General features: G+C 30.0%; 3 protein-coding genes across 5 annotated transcripts; 1 reads left to right on the plus strand and 2 right to left on the minus strand.

Moving 5' to 3' along the window:
- Positions 1 to 237: 237 nt before the first annotated feature.
- Positions 238 to 11,587, minus strand: LOC130898339 (protein croquemort-like). 3 transcript variants are annotated; one of them, XM_057807580.1, is made up of 8 exons: positions 11,214 to 11,587; positions 9,270 to 9,413; positions 7,075 to 7,383; positions 6,674 to 6,883; positions 6,402 to 6,613; positions 5,652 to 5,828; positions 5,395 to 5,592; positions 238 to 2,220 (listed from the first exon to the last, which is right to left on the minus strand). In XM_057807580.1, exons 2-8 carry the CDS (start codon positions 9,402 to 9,404, stop codon positions 1,977 to 1,979), a joined length of 1,485 nt encoding a protein of 494 aa, XP_057663563.1. In that variant the 5' UTR covers positions 9,405 to 9,413; positions 11,214 to 11,587; the 3' UTR covers positions 238 to 1,976. The 3 variants fall into 3 exon arrangements, with proteins under 3 accessions (XP_057663563.1, XP_057663564.1, XP_057663565.1); XM_057807581.1 differs by lacking the exon at positions 11,214 to 11,587 and adding an exon at positions 10,125 to 10,257; XM_057807582.1 differs by lacking the exon at positions 11,214 to 11,587 and adding an exon at positions 9,987 to 10,257.
- Positions 11,588 to 13,063: 1,476 nt separating this feature from the next.
- LOC130898036 (peflin-like) lies at positions 13,064 to 14,455 on the minus strand. The gene is made up of 2 exons (XM_057807071.1): positions 14,163 to 14,455; positions 13,064 to 13,914 (listed from the first exon to the last, which is right to left on the minus strand). Exons 1-2 carry the CDS (start codon positions 14,169 to 14,171, stop codon positions 13,267 to 13,269), a joined length of 657 nt encoding a protein of 218 aa, XP_057663054.1. The 5' UTR covers positions 14,172 to 14,455; the 3' UTR covers positions 13,064 to 13,266.
- Positions 14,456 to 14,602: 147 nt separating this feature from the next.
- On the plus strand, positions 14,603 to 17,116 carry LOC130898037 (translation initiation factor eIF-2B subunit delta). Its single transcript, XM_057807072.1, has 5 exons — positions 14,603 to 14,712; positions 14,769 to 15,311; positions 15,733 to 16,114; positions 16,166 to 16,524; positions 16,776 to 17,116. Exons 1-5 carry the CDS (start codon positions 14,658 to 14,660, stop codon positions 16,982 to 16,984), a joined length of 1,548 nt encoding a protein of 515 aa, XP_057663055.1. The 5' UTR covers positions 14,603 to 14,657; the 3' UTR covers positions 16,985 to 17,116.

Below are 17,116 nucleotides of genomic sequence, written 5' to 3' on the forward strand. Positions count from 1 at the left end.
AACCTACTGCATCTTCCACGTTTAGACCTAATCATGGTATCACACACAAAGAAATGTCACGAAACAAAATGGCAGTACACACGTCAAAATTTTTAGTTTCAAGTTTATGTATAGAGTCGATAGACGTCAAACGTCACTCTCGAACGTCAACGGTAAACGTCATCAGCGAACGTCAACGGTAAACGTCATCCGCGAACGTCAACGGTAAACGTGAATAATGGAACTTGAAACTCCCTGTAGAATATATGTATTTTATTTCAAATAACAAAAAAATATTTATTTTTATATAAAGTCAACGATATCTATAATAATAATTATAAGTACTAATTAGAAAATTTTCAAAATGGCAACTAAAAATATCAAATTAAATCAATCTAATGGTCATAGCACCCATTTTATAGAATAACAATATCACAGTATTAATATACGTTTTATCACACAAAGTACAACAAATTTTATTTAATCGAAAATTGATAAATTTAATTTTTTTTTTCAAAAAAAACGTACATCAACAATTTATTGAGTCACACGTAACAGTACCGCATCCGAATCCGATCACTTTTATAGTTTCTAAGCCTGTATATACATAAAAACGTTGTTATTGTGGGATTGTGGCAATGGAACACCAATTAATATGTAAATCAAGCTTTCAAATAACTAACACTCACAATTACTCTGTCTGAGGCGCGTTTCGATAACCAAGTTATCGTCTTCAGAGACCGAAATTAAATTAAAACCTACTAACTTGACTTGACCTGTTCAATACTGAATTTTCCCGCCTATAAACGAAAATTAATTCCAGCGGGAAAACCTCCTAGGATTGTTTATACAATTAAAGGGTCTCTGACGACGGTAATTTGGTTATCGAAACGCGTGTTCAGTATGAATACCACCGAATGTTCTAGAATTTTTTTTACGAAATATTAAATTCGATAATTAAATATCTATTGTTATTTTTTTGGTGTTTCATCGCCTCAATCCCACAATAATAACGTTCATAGACTAGTTGGCGAAAAATTCGCTCGAATTTATATAAAAATTTCAATAATTGTTGAACAATTAATAAATTAACTTTTGCGGTACTAAGAATTTGAACGGGAAACTAGTTTTATTACTAAATAATGATTTTAAATAATAAATTTGGTTATAAAAATATTCAATTTAGTTTCTTGACGAACATTGTACGGGCAAAAGCGAATTTTTACAACTGATCAAATGTAATACGTATCACAGTAGGAAATACCGCGCGGTGCCGTCACGTGTGACCCGGCCTTTAGATTATTGTCCGTCTATTTGTAACAATAAATCGTATGAGTGAGTATTTTAATATTAATTTTGAATGAATCTGCTAAATATCAATGTACTTTGAGGAATTTTGGCATAATATTTTATTACTTTGGATAAATTAATATTTACAACAATTTATATAAAATGGTGCTTCAGGGTAGTTTCTGAATGTTGTTATTTGAACAAATTTAATCAAATAATTTGATTCCAATTTATAAAAAAAGTCAAAATAAAAAAGATTACGGTCCGGTTTAATATACTGTGGAAAAATTAATTAAGTATGGTTCACACGAGACGGTGAAACAAATGAAACTACGACTGCCGCTCTTTTCAAAAGTCGATACAACGATTCTGTTTATAATTTATAAGGCTATGGAATAATAAGGAAATTAAGTTGGGTTAAAACGGAAACAGTCGATTTTGAATGGATTATAGACGAATAATTGATGGAATTAAGGGTGGCACACACGAGGTCGTAAAAAAAATGCAACTAAGATTGATGCTTTCCTTCATACGTCGAAATAACGACGTGAATTGAGAAAATTTAAGCCCGGTTCACACGATACGGTAATAAAATGAAAACAGTACTTAAACAGATTATAAGAATATGTAAAAAATTTATTTTTTTTTAGTTTACCAGCTATCCACTCCTCTAACTTTATTTGCTGAAACAATATATTGATTAAAGGTTAAATTGCGTTCTGATCTAATAATTGTTCTTCCTCACTATCGTGCCATCCTCTTCTGTAAGTTACCGTAAACCCAATAATGGCTATTACGGCGCCCAATCCTAGTAAACTGAAACCGGTATATTGTCCAGCCGAAGGTAGTACTAATAATGTTTTAACGGGGGTTGCCAAGTTTTCCGTCAAATCGACTTGTTGGGAAAACCAAAAAGAAGGCATCACTCTCGTTTGGACGTTGGACAGTAATCTGAAATATGGGACAATCCGTATAATGTATATGTATATAACGAATATTAACAAAATCATTTTATATTTTAACAATATTACGAAACTATAGGCACTATGGATCATTTCGCTTGTATATCTGTTTAAATATACAGGGTGTAAACGAAATAGTTATGATTTTTGTCTAAAAATTCCAAATACCCTGTATAATATATTACAACTTTCCTTTATTGTTAAAAATTAGTGACTAGAATTCTCAGGAAGTGATTTTAAGTTTTTAATTTCGATCGATATACATGGTGATTACTTTAAAACAAGTAAAAAAATAATCGTTATTTATATTTTGACTCGCCCTGTATTAGATATAACGAATATTAACAAAGTTACTGATTTTTATTCAATTTTGACAATCTTACGAAACTATAGACACAATAGATTATTTCGCTTGTATATCTGTTTAAATATACAGGGTGTAAACGAAATAGTTATGATTTTTGTCTAAAAATTCCAAATACCCTGTATAATATATTACAACTTTCCTTTATTGTGAAAAATTAGTGACTAGAATTCTCAGGAAGTGATTTTAAGTTTTTAATTTCGATCGATATACATGGTGATTACTTTAAAACAAGTAAAAAAATAATCGTTATTTATATTTTGACTCGCCCTGTATTAGATATAACGAATATTAACAAAGTTACTGATTTTTATTCAATTTTGACAATCTTACGAAACTATAGGCACAATAGATTATTTCGCTTGTATATCTGTTTAAATATACAGGGTGTAAACGAAATAGTTATGATTTTTGTCTAAAAATTCCAAATACCCTGTATAATATATTACAACTTTCTTTTATTGTGAAAAATTAGTGACTAGAATTCTCAGGAAGTGATTTTAAGTTTTTAATTTCGATCGATATACATGGTGATTACTTTAAAACAAGTAAAAAAATAATCGTTATTTATATTTTGACTCGCCCTGTATTAGATATAACGAATATTAACAAAGTTACTGATTTTTATTCAATTTTGACAATCTTACGAAACTATAGGCACAATAGATTATTTCGCTTGTATATCTGTTTAAATATACAGGGTGTAAACGAAATAGTTATGATTTTTGTCTAAAAATTCCAAATACCCTGTATAATATATTACAACTTTCCTTTATTGTGAAAAATTAGTGACTAGAATTCTCAGGAAGTGATTAAAAGTTTACAATTTCGATCGATATACATGGTGATTACTTTAAAACAAGTAAAAAAATAATAGTTATTTATATTTTGACTCGCCCTGTATTAGATATAACGAATATTAACAAAGTTACTGATTTTTATTCGATTTTGACAATTTTTCGAAACTATAGGCACAATAGATCATTTCGCTTGTATATCTATTTGAATATACAGGGTGTAAACGAAATAGTTATGATTTTTGTCTAATAACTTGAAATACCCCGTATAATATATTACAACTTTCCTTTATAGTGAAAAATTAGTGACTAGAATTCTCAGGAAGTGATTAAAAGTTTACAATTTCGATCGATATACATGGTGATTACTTTAAAACAAGTAAAAAAATAATCGTTATTTATATTTTGACTCGCCCTGTATTAGATATAACGAATATTAACAAAGTTACTGATTTTTATTCGATTTTGACAATTTTTCGAAACTATAGGCACAATAGATCATTTCGCTTGTATATCTATTTGAATATACAGGGTGTAAACGAAATAGTTATGATTTTTGTCTAATAACTTGAAATACCCCGTATAATATATTACAACTTTCCTTTATAGTGAAAAATTAGTGACTAGAATTCTCAGGAAGTGATTAAAAGTTTACAATTTCGATCGATATACATGGTGATTACTTTAAAACAAGTAAAAAAATAATCGTTATTTATATTTTGACTCGCCCTGTATTAGATATAACGAATATTAACAAAGTTACTGATTTTTATTCGATTTTGACAATTTTTCGAAACTATAGGCACAATAGATCATTTCGCTTGTATATCTATTTGAATATACAGGGTGTAAACGAAATAGTTATGATTTTTGTCTAATAACTTGAAATACCCCGTATAATATATTACAACTTTCCTTTATAGTGAAAAATTAGTGACTAGAATTCTCAGGAAGTGATTAAAAGTTTACAATTTCGAACGATATACATGGTGATTACTTTAAAACAAGTAAAAAAATAATCGTTATTTATATTTTGACTCGCCCTGTATTAGATATAACAAATATTGACAAAGTTACTGATTTTTATTCAATTTTGACAATCTTACGAAACTATAGGCACAATAGATTATTTCGCTTGTATATCTGTTTAAATATACAGGGTGTAAATGAAATAGTTGAAATTTCCATCATATAACTTTGAATACCCTGTATAATTTATTACAAATATTTATTATTATACGAAAACAAGTGAATGGAAATATAAATTTGAAATAAAGTACAGAGTGATCCATTTAAATATAATAAAACAAATTCTATTAGTATTTTGACTCACCCTGTATTATATTCAACAGATATTAACGAAATATTTTCTTTTTTTTGAAATTTCGACAAGGATTTAAAATTATATGTTCAGAAAAATATTCTATCACATATTTTTAATCATATACAGGGGGCGATTTTCGTTAAAAATTCTTAATACCCTGTATATTATAACATTATATTATACAAGTTAATTATTAATATTCATATTATCATAATAATGGAGGAGGAGTGATTGAAATTTTAATTTTGAAATATAGTACAGGGTGATCCGATGAAAAATAAAAAAGAAATGGTTCGACTCACCCTGTATTAATTTTAACAAATATTAACCATACCAATTATTTTTTTTCAATTATTAGAAGCTGTACCCACAATATATCTATACTCATGTGCTTATTTTTCTTTATACAGGGCGTTGAAATCGTTTTATTAAATTTTAGTTATAACTTTTTAAATTCCCTGTATGATATCTCATAACTTTGTAGTAAATACTTTGTAGGAAATTTCAATTTTATATATTTTTAAATATTTCCTAAGAAAAAATATTTTTTTGATGATTTTTAATTATTTTTGACCCCCCAAATGATATAAAATACTTTTAAACTATTGAACCATTCAAATTTATGTTGAAATAAACTTAAATTAAAAAATCCAAGGCTAATAAATTATTCGAACTCACTTTATGTGTTTGAGCCGCTCCATTTTAAGATTTATTTGTATTTTCGCTCTAACCGACAGAGGTAAACCTGTATCCGGTTGCAAAGACAAATACATCTCATGTTTCTCCTTATCAGGTTTCAATCCTTCGATATTTTCCAAATAAGAAGGATCCGCTAGATAAAAATGAGGATACGAAACCAGCGCTGGGGCTCTGAACCTGCAAATATACATAAATCGGAATAAACCACGAGATTTATTTATATATACATTACTCACTTGCACAACGATACATTTCTCACCCCAGAATATTGTTCACCGACGAAATCTTTGCTTATGAAACAACGAGATTCCAGATAATTTGTTCCGTTATCGAAATTCCTTTCTGTTCCCACATATTTGTATCCCTTAAGTCCGAACTGTGTAAATTCTTCACTCCTATCTAAATCTAATGAGCTAAAAGACACAAATGTTTTCTTAACAAATATCCCAAACCGGCAAAATCTATTAGTTGTAAAAATAAAAAAAAAATTCCTCTCGACTACCCCATATAAAGTCTCCATAGTAGGAATCCATCATTTTTGCTTCAACATCTTTCACAACTACAAATATTTTCCTTCGCAGAGCTGTAAACCAATTAACAAAGCCAAAGAAGTAACCTTTGGTTTTTATATCCTGAATTAATAGTAAAAATTGAAAGACACAATTAATTAACGACTTTTATACTGGAATGTTTGATTTTTGTCATGGCTATAGTGACTTTACAAAAAAGACAAATAAAAAGCTAGAAATTGAGCAGCCGTTTCCTTATTCACAACTCTTCTTCCCTTGCTTGTTATTTAACATTAACAAATGGTAAAAAAGGGCATAAATTGAGTAACAGCTTCCATACTTGTCAGATGTATGCCCTTTTGTATTAACCTTAACGAATAATACAAATCGAAAAGAGCAAGTTAATTAACCGCTATCAAAGTTGCAAATTTTGGCAAATGGAATATGTAGAAAAGGAAAATTTTAAAAAATTATCACCTGCACAAATCACTGGAGAAAATTTTAATCCTTTGTTGATCGTGTGGTGGATACCAGAGTTCTCCTTGACTTCCGTTCACTATTCCGCATTCGCCTTCATAATACGGTAAACGACTTTGATAATTCCAATTTTTGATAATACCTAAATTATTAATACCGTCAGCCCCATCGATCATGTTGTAAAATCCATCGTATTCGGCACTATCGTTCCTCTATGAAGTAATAAGTTAGTAGAATAACCTTTAGGAGCATATATACCGTGGATTACTTACATTTACGAACCAACCAAATTTCCCATAAGGTATTTGAAAAGCGGTTATATTCAATTTACGAACTAAATCTAGTAAAGGATCGTCGTAACCTTTAAAAATGTATTCGTCTACCGTTTTAGTAATGGCTAATTGTACCCTTTTTTCTTCCAAAAAAAAATTAACGCCCAATTGTACTATAACGTGTTTGTATTTAATTAGATCCCCCACAGTCTAGAAAAACACATACCTCTATATTTGAATTGCTATTATAAAATCAATCAAACCATACCATACAAATAACATTAATTCTAGAAAACCCTGTATAAATAAAACGAACTTTGTCACAAGTTTTTCATCATCTTGTATAAAATGGAGCGATATGTTATTGTTTTATTATAAATATTATGAAGACGAGTACCTACCGCCAAAATGGGATTGAAGGTCGTAATTTTATCAGTGAGGTCTCCAACTGATTTTTCTGGTAAATATTTCCACGTCCTTCTCGTATAAAACGAAACAGTTCCGTTATCATTAAAAGTGACATTGTCTCTAACGTGATGTTCGTAATACGTATAAGGTCCACATTCTACAAATATTGGTTTTATCGTCGAATTTTTTATAACTTCTTCTGAATTTGTCCAATTGAAAAGATAAAACGATATGTAAATTGGTATAGGGGTTTCTTTCCACATTTGGTAACTTACGGAATTTGTACTATATATACTTAATTCCTACGAAAAATTAAATGAAATTCTTGAAATGTATTTATTATTATAAAGGTTAAAGTTAATAACGTTTTGGTACTAAGGTTTGACTAATGTAACAGCGGGAAATTTTCAAATAACATCAAATGTCAGCGGCCATTTTCGTTTGAAACAGCTGTTCCAATATTTAGACTTGTAAGGTTCGTTCCAACCCGTCAAAAAATTACTGTTATACAAACAATTCTGTTTTGCGTATTTTTTGTGAATCGTTTTTGATACTTGATTGATAGCAAGTACTGTTACAAGAACTTTACATAGCCGGAGATTGCGCAGAAAATATCTATAAACACTTCCAATAACCGTTCCGAGAACGATTCAGATTAGCAAGTTGGAACAACCCTATAAAATAATTAAAGCAATAACCATCCGCTAGGTTGTGCTGTTTAACAATAAAATTGAATTCCAATCGTAGTCTAAATTAGATAAGAAAAATATTTTTTTTATATAATAATAAAATCGTTATATTCTTTAGCTGTAATTCACAATAAAAACTGAAAGATATAATAAGTCATAAGTAGGTTAAAGTCCAGCAAAACTCAGAGATAAATAATAACTATTTATAGTTTTATAAGTTATCTTTAATAAACTTTGAACTAGATATTTTATTTTAAACTAAATTACAGTTCCAAAGATTTTCTACCAGCAATATATGAATCATATCGAATCATCTCGTCGGGAGATTAATTTTTATCAGCGTAAATGTAATTGAATATCGAACAAAAAACAAAGCATTGAATAAACTTGACATTCAACAACAGTTTAAAAAAAACATGTTATTTTGAATATTAATATACGGAAAAGGAGATAAAATACGTATCTGATGAGATTGAAACAAATAATAGTTTCATTATAATTGACTATACGAGGGTATTGCTAAAATTTATAAACGAATCTACTTTTTCATTATAATACACGCCTACGTAGACATCACAACGGAGATAAACGTCAAGAAATTGTAGCAAAAAAATAGGGTATGAATATTTACATATTTAATATACTGCCAATAATATTAATACAATAATTATTATATGTATTATCAAAGCCATTAATGTAACGGAAATGATGTCAAATGTCATATGTCACCTATCTTCAGCCATGTTTTATATGTCATATGTTCTATGATCTCATCAAAAAGCCATTTCGGGTAACGTGGCTAGAGTCCATTAAATTGGAGGTGTCGTAAAATATACAGGGTAATTTGCAAAACGGTTGTTGTAAAATATTATACAGGGTTTTAGTCGATTTAGTTTGGAGGATATAAAATGGTGAAATATCATACAGGGTAATTTGCAAAGTCGAAAAGACGCAGCCTGGGTTAAAACAATTGACGAAAAATATTATACAGGGTTGATACTTTCGAAAAGGTATAAGTCAATTTAGTGTATGGGATATAAAATGATGAAATATCATACAGGGTAATTTGCAAAGTCGAAAAGACGCAGCCTGGGTTAAAACAATTGACGAAAAATATTATACAGGGTTGATAGTTCGAAAAGGTATAAGTCGATTTAGTGTATGGGATATAAAATGGTGAAATATCATACAGGGTAGTTTGCAAAGTCAAAAAGACGCCTGGATTAAAACCGTTGGTATGAAAGATTATACAGGGTTGATACATTTGTTGTCAAAAAAGTATTAGTTTAACTAGTGTGGGGGATATAAAACAATCGTAATATGTCATACAGGGTGGTATGCAAGTCATTAATATATTAGTTGGATAGATATGGGTGAAAATATGGGATTAATCGATATAAAAGACATTATTACATAAATATACGAGGTATACGAGTTTATTGACTGAATTAATTTTTATTGTAATTATGTATTATGTGTAAAAGCACGTGAATACTTACAAATTTTAAAATCTTGTCAAAAATCATAGTCCAGAAAACGGAAAAAAATAAACCTAATAATATAAACGCAATCGCAAATCCGAACGTCGTCCATTTTTTACATTTTGGCGTACAATGACATCTACAGATACCCATATTTCAATTCTAAAATTAAAAACTAATTTTATTCATAGGAATCAATGTAAACTTCATTTATTACGAATCATTTTTATCATTAACAAAACATATTAGTCATAATGCGTTTGCAGATCATCCAATAACCTTTTGACCTTGTATAATACGAGGCTTGTACCACCTGATTTTGACATTTCATATATTAAGTCGAACAAAAACAAAATATAGTTTTTCTGGGGGATTTTACATGCTCCACTTCCATGGAGGCTTTATCCAACTGTCTGCTTTCTCATTGCCTGGTATCCACATTGGGGTTACTTTGTTTTCACCCCCATGATAGTTTCGATGAGCACCGAATAGCCTTCAACTCCACTTGACTATCGATTGTGGATGTTTTTTCTAGATAGGTTTCTAATCAAGCACTTTTGTTTATTGGTGGTAATTGAAAAATGATTTTTATAGTGGTATGGAGAGTCCAAAAAGTCTAATCCAACTCCTTATGCTAGCTTCAAACCATCTGTATACCAGACGGATACATTTCGGGCTTCCAGATAATCTTTATTGACAGTAATTAATTATAATGGATATGTTTATCGAACATACTGTATATTTCGTCCATTGGTTTGTTATTGTTTTCCAGTTTTATCAATCGGTGACCTCTCTTTGTCTGGATTAGCCGTGGGCACCTCTAAATACTATTATTTATGTTATTATTATATTAAAAAATTTTATTTTTATTACTTTCTCCTCGAGATAGAACACGTGAAAGTGACAAATACATCAGACCATTTCAATATCAAATAGATAAATCAAGGTCCACTTCAAGATTCAAACTTTCTAGATATCACAAACAGTTACATGGATTTTAATAACTGTTTTTATTATATAGCATAACAGATTATAAACTATGTCTCTGTATTACTTTATCTAATCTTATTTTGAAGATATGTTGAAGAATTTTGAGAACTAAATTGATATACCCTTTGTCACGATAAAAATAATTAATTTTGTGGTTAGTAATCCCGAATTATCTGCCCTTATGGGTACTATTAAATTTGTTGATCGTATAGTTAAATGATTCAAAGTGTCCCTTATTTAAGACTACGCACTAAAACCCCATTAACCTTTAATTTCCAAAAATTTTTACTTTATGATTTATTTGCTTTATGAAATATACTTAAATTATATTTTTTTTTGTTATTGGGAGAATACAATCAAATTGGGTTTACTGTAGATTATTTTTATTGTTTTATTAGATATTATGTTTAAGGTATTTCGTATGTAAACAATTTTAGTATGTGCGGGTGGTATACAAAAAAATTTCAATTAACATTGTCAACGGGTCCAAAAGGATCTTTTTGTCATAAAGTCTACATTTATCGGTACCGTTAAATAAACTAAATTATTATCGCAATTATTCCTCGTTTACTAACCACTGATTTTAATTCTTCGTTTTATTAAGTTTCACCTTCAATCGCCCCAATTTCCCCTATTCAAATTTCGAATATCCCTGTACATACATAAATTTAATGTTAATATGATCAGTAACCTACTCAATATAATTCTTAATTAACAATATTTATAAATCAAATCTATTTCAATTGCAAAATAAGCATTGTTTTTAAAAACTTTTCCATGTTCACGTTAATGTTATTCTATATCAAAAATAGCAAATAAATTAACTTTGAGGTTATAAACAGTAAAAAACAATTTATTGTTAATCAAACTTGATATTTCCATTTTCTATTATAAATATGTGATGTGATGTAATGTGATTATTATTTATTAATAAACATGATTTAGAAAAATTAATATGCTTTAGGTACTTACCAATCTCAGATGATGCTGCATAACATGTACAATTTATATTTTTATTATCTAAATCGACGATATTATATCAAATAATCGTATTAGATTTTTAGCAACGCAAACAATCACTGAACAAGGAATTTATATATTAATGAGGAACTATATATACAACTTTCGTTGTATATCTTAACACAATATTTACTGTAGGCAACACACAAGGCACTCAACATTTAACAGCCACAAATTTTATTAACACAATTATAATAAATATTCTTAATTCCATTAGTTTACCACATTACTAGTTAAATATTACGTACGTGTTTATTTTTATACTAAATTGTGATGTACATTGTTGTCAAATAGATATATTTCAATTGTCAGTTGTCACAATAAAATAATTTTCTGGTGTTTGGTAAAAGTATTTTATTAGAAATTTCATATATTATGACCTTCAAATATTTCTAATCGACATAAGATATTAGATAATTGATTAAGACGTCTGACCATCATTAAAATATTATTAATAAATATAAATTAGGTGAAAATAATTAAATGAAACTGATAAGAGTTAAAATTTTCCGTGGAATTGAATAAAAAATACTACAGTTGCCTGGCAACAGCGAATTGAGACTACGTACCCTACATGTTTAAGTTATAAAATTTAATATCAGTTCATTAGGCAATCTAAAAAAATAGCTGATCTACATAGAATGGCGGTCGTGGGGTAAACAATAAATTTTTTGTATGTACCCGTGTAGTTTTTCTTAAGTTTTTTTTTGTTGGTAGTGTATTGCTTTTTTGTTTTAATAATGCTAACAGGACTTAGTTGATACTTTTTAGATCTCTTTCATTGAAACTAATACAGATGAAACCGAGTATTTTTGCTGCTTTTATAGGGTTACAAGCAAAACACGAAATTTAAAACACTCCATTTTTGGAGATTGTTTTCCATTCCTACGTTCAATTTTATCGAATGAATTAGTACTTTTTAAGGATGTAAAATGATAACCTAGTGGCAGCCGAATCTTGAAGCTTTTGATGTGACCCTTCACAATACACAAAAAATTACTGCAAAAGCAATTGCTTACCCCACGGCGACCATTTTTAAATGGGCACCAGCTGATTTTGACAATTCGTTATATTTCTTAGTTATTGAATAATTGCGTTCGTTAATTTGTTCGCGGAACAGAGAACGGTTTATATCATGTGATCATAGGTTGAACGAAATGATCGTGATAATTGCCGAACAGTAAGTAAACGAATAACGAAGAAAACTTGATCCAACATTCATGAGGTTACGATTCGAATCGGTTTAAAAATCGATCTTTTTTGGAAAGAATCTCCACACCTAGTTGGAACTATAAACCTATCTAGGTATAAAGAGCGAAATAGCGAATAATTGAAGGTTAGAGTTGGGACCTTGCAAATGGAGAGATCTCTCTCAATATTCAGAGCAGAGTGTTCAAAAATGTATATAACCAAACACGAACCGAACAGTAAGATCGAAATAAGTGGATTGCCGAACGATATCGAACAGTCAGAGTCCTCAGATTTACACAGCCGAACGCAGTAAAAATTTCAATGACTTGTGTTGTACAAAATAATGTTAATAGAACTAAATAAAAAATGGGACGCCACCCTTGTTTAATGGACACTTTTCATATACACAGTTTGTTCTATGCTCTATATTTATTAGTAAGTAAATGTGTACGAATTTAAAATAGCGACGTTATTTAGGAACGTTTTCTTCCATCTCTAGTAACACAAATGACTGGTGAATCGAAAACAAACACTAGTATTTATATTTTCTTAATTTTTATTCATATCATTTATTTAGATTAATATAATTTTTATTAAAAAAAAACAATATGTAAATATACTTTATTTAATCTCAATTTCATACTAAATACATAGATTCATAAAATGTAAACATTCACATATGACAGATGTTTTACACTGTTGCCACGTTGAAATATTTTTCCTGTTGTGTATAAATAATAAGATTCAATAAAAAAATTGGCAAAAATATTAAAGTTTAATATAATTTCGACATTTCAAATTAAATTTATGAAAATTACGGTGAACAACTCAAAGCAATACTCAAAAAATCTTCGAAACCCAATGTCACAACCCCTTTCATTTCGGTGTCGCGTTTTTTGAAGGCCTCTGTAAACTGCTGGATTTGAATGCATATTACGATGAATTGATCCACTGACATTCTGCTGCGCGTTTTTATATCACTCTTTGCGATTAAAAATTTAATAAAGTCGGGTGAAAATCTGAAACCCATTTGCTGGAATGCTTGGGCGAGTTCAGGCTCGTCTATACTACCCGATTGATCCCTATCGTAATTCTTAAACACCGCCAACCACTGATTAATATAATTATAAAGCGACTGAAACTCGTTAACGCCGATGGTACCGTTACGGTCCGAATCAAACATGGAAATCATGAGTTTACAAGCTGTCGGTGAAAATCGTTCCCCTTGTCCGTTTATCAAGGCAGATTGGAGTTCTTCCCATGTAATTTGACCGGAACGATCTTTATCTACAGCTTGAAACCAAGATTGTACATCCGGATGTACCTGGGGGGCTTGTCCATAGCCTGCTTGTGCTGGAGGAGCATAACCAGCTGGAGGTGTAAAGCTACCTCCTTGTGGTTGAGGAGTGTATCCTCTAGGGGCGAATCCTCCTTGATTATAACCTCCGTATCCTCCTGGATTCTATAAATAGATAGAACTGTTCAAAATTTATATTTATATGAAGTTATGAGTAAATTGATACGTAAAAATAATAAATGACGAGTGTATTTAATATTTTGCTATATTTTGAATAAATGACAAGTTATAAGAAGCAATTTACCAGTAGTTATTCATTAAAAGTTATTTAACGTAAGTTAAAAACGATTCAACAAAGGTTCCTTTATGTGAATTAGTTTAGTAAAAATATGACTAATTTAACCTTTACTTACTTGATACATGTTTTTACACTTTTCAAATGTTTTTAATATATTTTGAAATGCTTCAAACCTCACTTCTACTTTACAACTCTTAATATGTATACTATTAAAGAAAATAATTAGGTCTTAGGCTAAATATTTTAATATCTTTTTTTATTAATTACAATTTATATAAAGTCTAAACAAATCGCTGTATACTGATTATTATTTATTTCGGAACACAGTAAAAGAACGATAGAGCAGTTTCATCAACGAAAACTCTAAAATTTGGTTTATATTCGAAGTTTGAAAGTTTTAAATGGATTATGGCGGTATAAGGCATTAAATTAGAGTTTAAAAAGCTCATAAAATTTTGATTTAATCATTTTTGAGACATATAATTTTGTGATCTAGTGCTCGATAACCGCTCCGAGTCAATAGCACTTTTGTAAAAAAAAATTGTTTATTGCTTTGTGATTGCAAGTGACATATTTATATGACATTTAATTTTTAGGTTAAGATTTTCATATGTTCATTCAAAATATAAAAAAAATAATGGAAAACCTACAAAATGAAAATAAAAGTAAGCTATTAAAATATTTTCTAAATATTTTATTTTATTTTTTAATCGTATTATAGAAGAAAAAGTTGGAGCTGATGGTTTAACAAAAAAAGAAAGAAGGGCCCAAAAAGTGAACGCGCGGCAAAATCAAAGTAATAATGAAAAATTAACAGCACAAAGTACAACTTCGCCCGATATAAGTGATAATAAGGAAAGTTCAACTAAAGTTATGACAGAAAAAGAACTGAGAAGACTTGAATGGGCAAAAAAACTAAAAGAACAAAACGCAAAGGAAAATGAAAAAAATATGAGTAAAGCTGAGCTGAAAGCTAAAAGACGGGAACAACAAGAAGCGCAAAGACAAAAAAAAAGCGAACTAGTTGCTACGAAATTATCACCAGCGAAAGAAAGTAGCACAACTAAACCTGAATTAGTACAGAAACAGGAAATTAGTAATAAATCTCCTCAAAAAAAGTTTATACCGAAAAAGGAAAGTAGGAAAGTGAATGATTCTCATAAAGTGCAGCTGGTGCAGCATTTGTATAACGAAAAACTGTTAAAAGTTGAAAATAAAATACTAGCAGTGCATCCAGAAATTCATCCGGTGTTCATCAAATTAGGTAAGTAAAAATAACAATTATTTATTAAAATATAAAAAACTTGATAATACATTAAGTTTTTTATATTTTGAGTTTGCTATCTTCATGTTTAGAAACCGATGATGTTGTTGGTGCATTAAGTGGCTTGAACATGTTGTATTCTGACTAGAAATAGTACAGGAAGCACAAAATCAAGTCAATGGTGATGCCGAATCACTCACATGTGGATAAATATTGGTATAAAGTAACTATATCAAAATTAATGGTCGATTATCCCAGTAGGGACATTTTGACTCGTATAGACCAAAAAAAGGCCTAACAAGCGCGCTTACCCCAAAGGTTACTAGTAAAATAAACGAATAAATAATTTTTTCCAAACTTAAACCCCACTTATTATCCGTATACCCACCACGTTATTAATTAATAGATTTTGTTCCTACAGGTGTGCAATATAGTAAACAAATAGTACTTGGTTCGAACGCTAGATGTTTAGCGCTACTAGTTGCTCTCAAATACGTAATAGCAGATCTTAAATCTCCCCCGAAACAAGAATTTTGTAGATATTTAGAAAGCGTACTCCAGACCTCGGCGGCACATCTACATTCTTGTAGACCTTTAGCAGTGTCAATGACGAATGCTTTGAGATACTTCAAATTACAGCTGACGCAGATTGACACCAATCTAAACGATACCGAAAAGAAAATTAAATTACAAGAAATAATCGATACTTATATCCACGACGATATCCGTAAAGCGAGCGACGCTATAAGTATGAAAGTTAGAGAGAAAATTAGCAACGGAGATGTCATTTTAACATACGGATGGTAATAAACACCATCTACTTCGTCAATATATTAATTAATTATTTATTCCAGTTCTTCGTTGATTACGAAAATTTTATTGGAAGCCAAAAACGATGGTAAAAAATTCAAAGTGATAATAGTAGACGGTCGACCGCTTCTAGAAGGCAGGGAATTATTGAGAAGATTAGTCGTAGCCGGATTGGATTGCAGCTACGTTCTCATAAACGCAATTAGCTACGTTATGAATACGGTGACTAAAGTTATTTTAGGAGCGCACGCTATTTTGACGAACGGTTACGTTATGTCCCGGATAGGTACTGCGCAAGTGGCTCTAGTCGCCAGGGAATACAATAAACCCGTGCTAGTTTGTTGCGAAACCTACAAATTTAGCGAAAGGGTGCAAACAGATTCGTTTGTGTACAACGAAATCGGTAAGTGATTGAATCAATCGAAATTGGGGGGTTAAGGTCGAAAATAAAGAAAGAAAACAAATAATTAAATAGATCTTTTTAGAAATTATTCCAAAGAAACAATGTAAATAATCCGCCTGCTATAAAACATCCAACTAAATTTATAATACCAAGTATTTCGATTGTACTTGGACAGGGCCGGCTTAGGGGGAGCCATTTCGTTAACTTGTGGTACTTTTTTTTTTTTTTTAATAATGTTCGTTGATTTTCAGGTGATCCGGATAAATTGAGTGTAACTCACGTGAACGAAAAGCCTACTTCGTTGTCGAAATGGAAGGATATACAAAAATTGACACCTTTGAATATTTTGTACGATGTCACTCCTCCGGATTTAGTTACGGCTGTTGTTACCGAAATCGCTATTTTGCCTTGTACAAGTGTCCCGGTTGTTTTAAGGATCAACGCCAGTGAAACTTCATGAACTTACCGATGGGAGTTTTATTTTTATAATCAAATTTCGAAAATCTGATAAAGATAAAAAAAATGATAAATTGTTAAATCAGGCAAAATGTACGTGTACAGTTTTCCTCTAATAAAAATTTTTTTCATCCTT

This window comes from Diorhabda carinulata, chromosome 9 (assembly GCF_026250575.1).
Source record: "Diorhabda carinulata isolate Delta chromosome 9, icDioCari1.1, whole genome shotgun sequence".
In the NCBI taxonomy this organism is placed as follows: domain Eukaryota; kingdom Metazoa; phylum Arthropoda; class Insecta; order Coleoptera; family Chrysomelidae; genus Diorhabda; species Diorhabda carinulata.

What these genes read in the sequence shown, in the direction of transcription:
- LOC130898339 (XM_057807580.1), bottom strand. Translation starts at nt 9,404, where the DNA reads ATGGGTATCTGTAGATGTCATTGTACGCCAAAATGTAAAAAATGGACG. An exon ending in TTGACAAGATTTTAAAATTT is followed by an intron (nt 7,384 to 9,269) that starts GTAAGTATTCAC and finishes AATTTTTCGTAG; the next exon opens with GAATTAAGTATATATAGTAC. An exon ending in TTCTCCAGTGATTTGTGCAG is followed by an intron (nt 5,829 to 6,401) that starts GTGATAATTTTT and finishes TGTGTCTTTTAG; the next exon opens with CTCATTAGATTTAGATAGGA.
- LOC130898037 (XM_057807072.1), top strand. Translation starts at nt 14,658, where the DNA reads ATGTTCATTCAAAATATAAAAAAAATAATGGAAAACCTACAAAATGAA. An exon ending in GTCATTTTAACATACGGATG is followed by an intron (nt 16,115 to 16,165) that starts GTAATAAACACC and finishes TATTTATTCCAG; the next exon opens with TTCTTCGTTGATTACGAAAA. An exon ending in GTTTGTGTACAACGAAATCG is followed by an intron (nt 16,525 to 16,775) that starts GTAAGTGATTGA and finishes GTTGATTTTCAG; the next exon opens with GTGATCCGGATAAATTGAGT.